Below are 11,442 nucleotides of genomic sequence, written 5' to 3'. Positions count from 1 at the left end.
CACTCATTCTAGAGTCGACCGGCGTGAGGTTCGTATCGGAGGCGTGCGTTTTGCGTGATTGCGTGGCGCGTGAGTGTGTATTGTGGACATCCTCTTCCCTCCCCCTTGCTACCCCTGCCCTCATCCACCCCTTTACTCTCATCTCCCCACCGCCATCCCCCACTACACCCCCTCCCGTTTGGGGTTGGGGTGTATGGTGTGATCGGTTGTGCGTGCGTGTGTTGCACCGGGTGTGTGCATTGTTGTATTGTGCATTGCAGTTTTGTTTGCTCCCGTTTCTTTCTCGCCTCTATTTGTATCGCGTTTGCGTTTTTCGCCCTCTCTCGCTCTCTTTTACCCCGGTGGCAATCCTTTTTGGTTGCTGGTTTTGTTTCTGGTGATCTGGCTGTGTTTTCCGTGCGCTTGTTAGTAATTATTTTGCACACCTGGATTTTGTGTAATGCGTGTGACACTGCTGCCTTTTTGGCATTTTTTGCATTCCATGCTGTTGTGTGTTAACATCTACGAAAGATTGTGTGAGCCTGTGTCTGTGTGGTACTGTGTGCGATTTGTTTGTGTGACAAATAGAAAAATTTTCCATGCAAGATTTACACTCGAGTTAGTGAATGAACGAATTGGATAATAAATTTAAATTGTACCCCTACGCGTTGGAATTGCGTTAAAAAGGCATTGACTCCTAGCGCAGGTGTAATCCTGCACCTTAAATACCATCGCAACGATAGAAGAATAATTAAAATAATGAATTTTTGAGATAAAAATCGTTAATGCAATGTAAAATCTCAAAGCTTTTAAAAAAGTTGATTGATTTGTTGAATGCTCATGTTAATATCTTCTTGATTAGTAGCCACTAAAAAAGTTTGGTAAAATAGCCTCACCCAAATAGTAAAATCACGATGAAAATGATGAAAATTCTAACCAATTATATCCTCTCTTCCACCAACGATCCGAAACAGTGTTTTTTCCCCTCTCCAATCTGACGGGTGTATCAGTAGCTTAAAGCCCGGCAACAATTCAACAAATTAAATACTTCGGCGAAACATAAATTGAACGAGCAAACGCCAGTGTTCAGCAGTGTTTGGGGGAAAAGTGAAAATGCAAAGCGTGAACGAAATAGTACGCATTGCCGTGTGCGTAATGTAGCTCAGCTGGCGAATGTCGATGAGCCGGGTGTGATAGAAAATAGCAACGAAAAGTTGGAAAATGGATCGAAAGATTTTTTGAAACGTTGTTGTGAATGGTTCTTTGCGGTGTTTCCTGTGCACAAAACGTGAATTGTAACGAATTTAGCAGTGATTCTGGTGATTCTCGAGTGTGATTTCGTGGTGAAGGTGAAGCAATAGTTTTGACCATTCCCGGTGCCGGAAGGAACACGGTGGTGGAAAAGTTAGCCAAAAAAAAAGTATAAGAAACACGACCCAGTCAGGAGGTCTTCGGGTTATAAACCAAATCGCCCAGTTAAAGCTAGTGCGCCGACAATCCGTACACTACCGACCCGACCCGGCCAATACGCGGGAGACGGCTGGCGTACCCTGTGAAACGTCCGATCCCAATCCTGGTGATGTTGTAATGAGATACGACGGCCAAGAACTGCTCCAATCTGACGACTTCAGTAGGCCGGCGAAGGGAATGGCCTATCATCCATTCCTGCAGCTACCGCGACCGACTGACTTCAGCGTCTCGTCGCTGTTGACCGCGGGTTCGCCGCCGTCAGCGCAAGCCCAGCAGCAAAACTCGCCGGCGGCGGCTGCCGCAGCCGCGGCCGCCATCAACATGGCGGCCACGGCAGCCGGCACAGCGCCACCCGGTGCCGGCGGGCCACCCTCCTACTTCCCGGCGGCCGCCCTCGCCGCCCTGTCCGGTGGGCCCGGTGCCGGTGGTCCACCGCCCTCCCATCTCTATCCGGGCGCGTTGCTGCCGAAGCTGCCGCCCCACCATCCGCACGCCCACCATCCGCTCGGGACGGCCTACACCACGGCGGAGGATGTGGTGCTGGCGGCGGTGGCCGCCCATCAGCACCATCCGGCGATGAGGCCGCTACGCGCGATGCAACCAGAGGACGACGGTGTGGTGGATGATCCGAAGGTGACACTGGAAGGCAAGGAGCTGTGGGAGAAGTTCCACAAGCTCGGCACTGAGATGGTCATCACCAAGAGCGGCAGGTAGGTTACCATGTGGGAAGAGGGTGGGGGGTGAGGGTGTGAAGGTGGGAGGAATATGAGGAAATCGATGGAAAATCAAACTGATTAATGAGGAAATAAGTTTGAGGCCTTCAAATGGAAAAGTTCCCGATAATCGTGCCGAGTGCGATTTACCGACGGCATTTTGGAACACGACTAATGACACGCATGCATCGAAAAGGTTCGTCGCTTCGGACGGATTGAATGTATTGTGTCTTCGATTCTATCATGAATTTGTGAAGTTTTTGTATTTAATATACTTCTTGTTGGTATAATGGTTTATAAAATCTTTATATTATTATAGCGATTGAAAATATCTCCATTCGTCATTTGTGGTTGTTTTCGTGAAAAATTCATAATATTTCTGAAATAATGGAAATATTTTGGAAAAATAAAATATATAGAAAAGTGTAACTTTTTTTCAAATTTTCATCTGAAAAAAAAAATAGTTATGCTGCGTAAGATTATTTCTGATTTCGACAACTGTTAACAAATATTATAGCTTAACGTTAACAGCTAAAACATTGGCACCACATTCATTGGCCTTTGACTTTCATTACCAGTAACTAGACAGTTCTGCGTATAGAAAATTGATCCTGAAGAGATCTTGTACTGGCCTCGTCTTGTAAAATCCTTCCTTTTCATTATATTTTGTCCTGAAACAATAACGTTCAAGTGCTACTAATTCGATAATTATGCTTTATTAAGGTGTGAGCAGTAGGGAAAATGTTTGGCCACGGCGTTACCGTCCCACAATCCTTGGAAAATCATTAAAGAGCGTTACGGCGGATATCGGAAGCAGTTGAAAGACAGAGAAATCCTGATAACTTGTTTTAAATGATTCCTTACAAGTTTTTTTTGCGAATTTTCGACCATGACTGTCGATCGGTTCCTTTGGAGCCAAAGGAACGCATTCGCTACTCGCTCATCACCAGACAATTTCAACAGAGCCGACAGTTGGTTGATTGTTTGCCACTAATCATCATCATGTTTACCGGCAGCAGCAGTAAAAACTGTGGGCGCAAGTGTAATAGAATAGACAACAAAATCAGCACTCTAAGCCCCCAGGTTGGCCCCATCACGTCAGTTGCGAAATCTCACCCCGGTTGCGGTACAGGGTAAAGGGGGGCTATCAATTTTTTGTAGCGATGTGCTAAAGAAAGGTATAAATGCAGCAGGCAAAGTGCACTCGAGTGGACGAGTTTTATTTTCACTTCGTTTGCTTTGTTTGTCGTTACGAGGCGTCGCTTCTTATCGTGGTTTACTGTTTGCAGGTGTTGAATGATTGAAGGTGATTTCGATGATGGCTGCTGCTTTCCAACGTTGAACTCGAATGAAAACAAGTTGTAAGCAGCAAACACTGACTGACAATTATGCATCGGTTGTATCAATGTTTTAGACTCGCTAACCTCTGCATTTTCTTTACAAACAATTAGGATTTCCTTCCATATAAAAAACCCACAAATAGTCAAGTCTTTACCACTTGTCCACTGGAAACCCTGTAAAACTGTAAAAAAATGGACTGCAACAATTAATGTTTAACTTCGTTTTCAGACCAATTTATTTAATCGATGGCTTTAGTGGGAAGCAATAGAATTTATGATTCAATTTGTATTAAATTCGGGCGAACTCGTATTAACCTTTGCGTATCGTGTGGAAGCTAGACTGTTGTAATTGTGTTTTTTTTTTGGTTCAATTGAACACGTATCTGTCGCCTTTGGTGAGTATGTTCGGAAGTGTCTGAATCTCACCAATGAATTGTGAATTGTGAATTGTGTTCTTCTCACTAGAAGCACCGCGTGAAATGAGACTTTCAATGATGATTCAATGAGATGAATAAATTCAGAATAAATTCAAAAATTGCAGAATAAATAATTAAAGCACCTACAGCAAGGTTATTTAGTTTTGGTGACATCTCCATATTTTTTATGCGCTGGTTTTACACGCCAAAAGTGTGTGTGTGCGGTGTTAAAAGTGATAAAATATTAAATCATGCCGTTCATCATTGTTCAGCTGAAGTCGTGTGTGAACGCAAAACTAAAATCTATCAGCGTGCAAACGCGTGTGCAATTGAGTGATTGTGCAGCCTAGTGAACTGAGCGGTGTGTGATGCAGGATTGCAATTTCACGCCCACTGTCCTGTGGCCATAGCGATCGCAGCGATGCGCGTATTCCTTTTGCTCAATTTGATTCGTGTGTTAAATTTCCCATTTTGCCACATTTTGAACCATTTTTTTTTCTCTCTCTTGTGTGTGTTTTTAATGGTGAAGCTTTTATTGTGTGTTTCATAGGGTTTTATGTTTTTCGAACCCTTCGCTGCAAGTTATCATATTTTTTGTTGTTGTTGCTGTTAATAAAACCGATCATCGATCCGTCCGAGTGTATTGGTGAATTTTTCATTTATTTCAACACCCATGTTTTTTTTTCGTGCATTTCAATGTTACCCGGGTGTTATGGGGATGTGCACAAAATGAAAGTGCCTGTTTTCGTTGTTGGAAAAATTAAATATTTTTAACACAAGCACACACACACACACACATTATTGCAAGCACTCTCAGCAAGAACAAATAAATAAACGGCACAAAACGAATGTAAAACGCTTGCATTGATGCATCACACCGAAAGTGTTGTTATACTTGCGAAGGCACACGGGAAGCTGCAAAAGTGGAGTTTATGTACACATAAAACAACAAACGAAAAACAAAAAATCGTTCCAAAAACGATCCACTCCTAGAGTGCATCTGACGTTAATTTCGTGTTGTTGGGGTTGGTGGTTCGATGAAAACTATCGACTGCGTATTTTATTTCCTACCCGAAACGCGTTTTTTTTTTAAAAAGCTCCTCTCAAGTGTGATACAACCGGATGGATGGGCACGCTGGAAAGCGATAAATAAAAGTTCGCTTTGAACACTTTTCCTGGGCGTGTGGTTAAATTTTTATGTTTAATATTATCATTTTTTGTGCTGTTGCTTTCCATAAGCTTTACTCTTTTAGGAACGGGGTTTTTTTTGTTTGTTGTGTGCGAAAGGTGTCGGTTTTTCGTGATTAATTTCATTTCGCATTGCTGGTGCTGGAGGGTGGATCGCACCAAATTGGAGCTTTACCACCCACCTTGTGCGAGTGCGAAGGACCCGGCATTTTCAATCGATACCGCCGGGTGTTGATGATAGTATGGATTATCTTTTGTGCCACCGCCCGTTACGCCGGTACGCCGATCGTTAAGCGATAAATGTGGTGTGTTGACACGCACACCGCTTGCCTATTTCTGTGTTTCTGTATTTTTCGAGAGATTATTAACTCTCAGGGGTTACGGAAGCGATGCTGCTGCAAAAAATAAATCCGGTGCTGCTGATAAGCAGAGCTTAATATAAATCTCTTTTGTAAAGCTGTTGGCATAAAATGCCTCTTAATTCACTCATTGTATTCGATCAATGTGGATTGATATGCATGAATTATGCAACCAATGAAGGTGGAGTGGAGTTACCATTTTACTGAAATGAAAATAAACTTCGTTAAAGCTTCGTGATAAAAAGAAAAATGGCGATTGTGGTCAATTGGACGCTGTTAACTTGAGTTTAAAATTTTAATACTTGTTTCCTATATGTTTTACCATATTAAGTCATTAACAATATATATTGGGGGTTTTATAAAGCAAAGAGTAATCGATACGCATGAGGAGGAACTGCTGTGACATTCCAAAGCTTTGGATTTGGGAAAATGATCAAGACATAATGCAGGATCAATGTCACCAGATTGATGGGGCATGATTCGAAGAGTCTAGTCTCATCAGATTAAGACTACGTTACAAAAAGATTATTATTGAGGTGTGCCAAATGAGTAATAAATAAAGTTCAAGACTAAGTTTACGTGCAACATCAACTTTTGACACCCCTGAAGGAAAATTCCATGGTATTCGTTATTAATTCCCAAAATTAAAATTAGCAAAGTAAGTGAATTTGTATTTTTGAAGAGATTTTAGTAATCCTCTTGAAACGTAATATACTTCGATATTCGTTTTAAAACCCAACCCCCTTTTTAAAGTTCATAATAAGAGCGATCGTGAAAAGTACCGCAAACGCTGGGTGCTTGGATGATAATTTTATCTCTCACCATTTCTAATTCGCTAAACTGTACCACCAGATCATCTTGCGCGGCTCGTTGTCCCCATTAATAAAAAAAAAAACTACTACTACTAATGATGATGACAGATTGTGGCAACGAAATAAAACAGAAAAATAAACAACAACTAATCATACCGTATCGTAACGAAACGAACTCGGGGCTCGTTAGAAAGTGCCCACAAACAGTCCAAAATGTGCAGTTTTTCCACGACCTGTTTTTTTGTTGTTGTGTTTGAGGTCTGTTTGGATTCAGTTTTTTTTAAACGGTTTCTGTTATGCACTTGATTCGAAGCTAATTTAGATTATGCTTTATTGCCTGGCGACTTTTTGGATGAAGCAAACGGAGTTGAAGAAGAAAAAAAAAACGGCCTTATCTCACCAATCTTTCACTGTCGGCTTAGGAAGGCTACAAATGGTGCAAACTGAGCATTACGTTGTTGAGCGCGTCAACGATTGAAAACATCGCTCCAAAACAATCGAAACAAAAGCGTTTTGTTGAGGCGCTTTCAAGTGTCTCAATTCGGTGTAGAATTGTTGTGTTTTTTTTTCGGCCGCTTACGTTTTCGTTCCGTTTTGTTTGCATTTGCCAACACTCCCGAACGCTTCATCCCAATTAGCAAAGCGAACTAGTACGACCGAACAACCATCCAAACCTAATTACGAGCAATTTATGTAGCGTTAGCACCCATTTACCCTCCAGCACGGCTATGGGTGGCGTGTGTTTGGGAAATAATTCACCTGCAGCACCCATTTTCGGGGGCCTCCCCCCCCCCCCCACATCACTTTCACACGGGGGCCTATTTTGAGGTGCCTCCTTATTTTGGCACCTCGTGACGTCCTTACGCCCGTACCAAAGCGGTTGGTGGTTTTTATTTCATCACTTTACGTCAAACAAATCGACAAACACCGAGATGCAACAAGCGAACATGTTGCGGCGTGTGTCTAATTAGACGATTGTGAATGGGGCACGAATGTGCAGCAAAGGGTTTCAAACAGACACGGGTAAGCACAATCCAGCGGTAGCAGTAGTGAGTTTTATAGAAAAAGGGAAAAATCGCAATTCATAATCACAACACGAACAACGATAAAGAATTTAAAACAGAAACAATGAAACCAAAAATTAAGAGTTGTTACATGAATTAAAAATGTTGCTACATACATAGATAAGAAAACAAATACTGTGAAAAACTTTTAAATAGAAAAGCTAGAACACTAAATATCGCAGAAGAAACAGAAATTACAAAAAAAGGAAACAAGAACCACAACAAAATACACAAAAGAACCATAGAACGAAAGAAAAATCCAAAACATATAATAAAAGGGAATAATGCAAATGAAAAATGAATGAAAAAATTGACACCACCATAAAGCGGAAAAAGAAGTGATGATTTCTCATTCCATGTAGCAAGCATCCTAATCTTATTACTACCCATCATTGCCCCGACACTTCCGGTGCCGACGCTGAGCTTCGCTTAATTTGCCCACTTAACTTACTGGATGGGCTAGAGCGACATGAAAGCTGCTAAGCCCAAATGTGCTTGCATCAGCGAGGAGAAATGCAAATGCGCGGAAGGTGTAAAACCGCCAGGCGAGCTAAAGTATTAACTCGCGATTATGATTTACGCGCACTTTCAATTTTCCACTTCGATCGCACTTTTATCTTTTCATCTTTGGAGCATTTTTCAACGACGACGACACGCATTGGCGGGTCTTGTGCCGCAATGGTGTTGTACCGCACGCTGCATTTCTAGGTGTCAAGCGAGTTTTGTGGGTGGAAGAAAGAATGAAAGAGTGAGAAAGGGAGCTAGAGAGAGCGAGAGAGAGAGAGAAAATGAATAGGAAAACCCAAGTTTTTCAATTTCATTCCCCAGGAGTTTTCTTCCCTTCACCGTACTAAGCGGTAATCGGGTTGGAAAATCGGCTTCAGCCTCATTTGCTGAAATATCCTGCCAGGGTTTGTGGTATATGATGAAGGATAGCAGGGAAAGGAACCTCCACCGTGCCTGTGTGAGTACACGGTACACACACGCGCGAGTTTGCAATGTTTGCAAGTGGGTTTGAAAATTGATTATGAATTCATAAAATAATTTGTTGATCCTATCGATCAATTGAGCCACAGTGCTGGGGTTGTTTGGGAAGACGTGAGGTGTGTGGGTGGGATTGGTAGCATTCCTCACCACCTTCAACTGCAATTCACACACACACACACGTATAGAGCCCCTACCCGAGGTGCTTGAGGTTGGGTAATGGAGCAAAAGTGCGAACCCGGAGCGAAAGTGTTATTGATTCAGGCAGAATTGGAACGGTTTCTGCCAGCGGTGGCCTTCAAAACGGGTTTTGCACTGTGCGCGGTGTGCTTTTGTGTGCATACAAAAGTGTTGGCTGCTCAACAGCGAATTAGTGATGCACAATACGGCCACCACCGGCATTTTCCCGGATAAGCCCCCCGGGCAGGTCGGAAATCGGAACGGAAAGCTGTTGCGGTGCATTTGTACTACATCCGAAAGCTTTCCCACATCTGCTCTCTCTCTCTCTCTCTCTCTCTCTCTCTCTCTCTCTGGCGTGGAAGTATGCTACAAGGTTACATGACATTAGAAAGAGAGTGAGAGAGAGAGTGAGAAGGAGAGAAAATGTGCAAAAAAGTTATGTTTGAGTTTTCCACCGTGCAGTGCAGTTTCATTCAATTTGTCCGGCTCTGGTCTTCCGCATCCCGCACCACGGAACCCGCCTTAAGGATCTGTGCAATTCTTCTGCATATGACAGAGACGGCAAACCGAATCACAACAAGGCGCGAAAAAGGAACAGAATATTCAAAAGCCCGTACAAAAGACTCGTCCGTTGAGGGCTTTTCATGAAAAACCATTTTCCGTGCATTTTTCACACGTACCGAGTGGGGTTCCACTGCTATTCCCGGCCCATTTTCCTCGTACGACATACGAGAGAAGTCGCAGGAAGATGCACCAGTTTTGTCCTGTGCCCTAGAGCCGAGGAAAACCACGATCAGACACGTACCTTACGGGGTGTAACGCTTCTGAAGTAGCTGTAGCAGACCGAACGCCCATCACGGCAAGTGAGTAGAGGGAAGGTGTGCCCATCATTTCCACACTTTTCCACAGCTGTCATCTTCCTAGTTGGCCATCCGGACGGAAGTGGAAGATGGGAGAGTACTGGATACGTCCATTTATGCTCCCCGAGAACTGATTCCGACTATACGCGTGTGTGCGGAGCACTTTCCGGGCAGGCAGAAATTTTCCCACTGTGCTGAAGGTGTTGATCCTGTTTTCTTCTCTAAACAACACTACCATTATTTGATTGGTTGCGAAGTGGCAGTGCGAAGTGCTGGAATTAGTGCTACGTTCAACATTATTTAACAAACTTTCTGCAACATCTTTGCAAAATAAAAGAAAAGTGAAACAAGCGTGAAAAATTCTTGCATATCTGCAATTGTTTGCCACACACTTATTGACAGTGTATTGTATTTTCTAACCGACACAGATATCCTCGGTTAACTCGCCTGTTATTAACTGTACGTTGGTGAATAAACATGCTTCCACGGCATTTAGAATTTCTTACTCGCTTTTCCTCACCTGTTTCTCTCTCACATTCTCTCCTCTCTCACGCTCACTCTAACTCTCACCGACTCACCGCCACCATTCGCAAGGGGTGCAGCGTGCAACTGTGGTGAGGTGTTAAAATTTCTTGTCCATAAAACAGTTTTTAACACCCTCGCATAATGAGTAGCACTCACCTCATCCGCTTCTATCCACCTCGGGACGCCCATTGCACTGCATTGGGCTTCGAAGGCACGCAAAAGGCGCACGAAAAGGAAGGAAAGCGATGATGCGATATCTTCCCTAAGGTCCCCCTTGCTCCTGCTCACACCGACCCAACCCGGGCGCGATTTTATGCTGCCTGCACGTGGAAATTCGCCCACCCGTGGGGGGGGGGGGGGGGGGGGGGTTGGGGGTTTTTCGGTGTGTAAGTGCACCAGTATGCACCAAGAAGTGGATGGGTGGTGTTTTCATTTTTTTTTCGGGTTGATTTTGTTTGTTTCCTTCTTCTTGTGTCTGTGGTAGCATGCTGCTGCTGCTGCTTTTTTTTTCAAGTCAAGTCAAGTACAACGCTACACATTGTGTGTGTGGTTTGTATAAGTGCAAGGGCTCCCTTGTGTACCACATGTGTGTTTTTGTTGTTGCCGTTTGTGTGAGTGTGTGTGTGTGGTGTTTAAATTGTGACGTTTCGCGGCTCAATTGCACTCTTGGCGCGCGCTGATGCTTTAGATATGGAAGTTGAACATATCGCGGGGTAACACGTTGGTGCCGTTGCAACCCCTAATGTTTCCTTTTTTTTTGCTGTAGTACCGCGTCCCGGGTAACCAGGGGGTGGCGATTGGTGGAATGTGAATGAAATGCATTTTTTTCCCCCAAACTGCGAAATGTCACGAAGCTGCACACATGCAACCGGAACAAGAGCGGTCGGCTGTTAGCGAGTGAACAACTGATGCTGATACCCTTGCACGATATTAGCGATTTTGTTTAATAAAGAAGTAAGTTTCTTTATCAAATTTTGTAAAGAAATAAGTAAATAATACTTTCTAAAAAGATAAAACAACTAAAAGAGTAACTTAAATGAAGTGCATAAGCAACTTTTGTTATTTTTTTTTTTTGCGGAAACGTTGTCGAACACTGACCAGCTGGTGATAAACCGCGTCCAGTGTCACGGCACCGACAACCGAACTGGCCACCTAACAAACATGCCCTGCCTAGGCGCTGAGTGAGGATTTTCGGGCGTTAATTGCAAATCGCATGCAAACGGGCCGCAACGGTTGTGTGTCAACGTTGGCCGCGTGTGGCCGCGTTTGTCCAACCCTACCCGTACCCGCCGGTCCAGTGGCGCAGAAGTACGCTTGTTGCATACAAGCGGCAAGGGGGTAGCTTGGAAGCAAAAAAGAACGAGGAAAAACTAAAGAAAAGCGAAACAGAATGTGCGGTTAACACATCGTGTCCCGGTACAACCTGCACCGCCACCACGAGTACCACGGGCTCGCCTGTAAGTCGGCACCAGCATTTGCGTATCGGGTGTCACCCCCGGGGGAACCGTGCCGGTGCAGAACCCGTAGGAACCCGTGTGTGCTTTTGCGTGGA

At 43.9% G+C, this 11,442-nt stretch overlaps 1 protein-coding gene across 1 annotated transcript in view; it reads left to right on the top strand.

Moving 5' to 3' along the window:
* The first annotated feature begins 1,566 nt into the window (after positions 1-1,566).
* Positions 1,567-11,442, top strand: part of LOC128307342 (optomotor-blind protein-like) — a 111,617-nt gene continuing 101,741 nt past the window's right edge. The window contains exon 1 of the mRNA XM_053045129.1: positions 1,567-2,159. Within this exon, the coding sequence (XP_052901089.1) occupies positions 1,567-2,159 (593 nt within the window). The remainder of the gene's footprint in view (positions 2,160-11,442) is intronic.

Source organism: Anopheles moucheti, chromosome 2 (genome assembly GCF_943734755.1).
Source record: "Anopheles moucheti chromosome 2, idAnoMoucSN_F20_07, whole genome shotgun sequence".
NCBI classification, from domain to species: Eukaryota; Metazoa; Arthropoda; class Insecta; order Diptera; family Culicidae; genus Anopheles; species Anopheles moucheti.
This window is presented reverse-complemented; position numbering and strand designations above follow the sequence as displayed.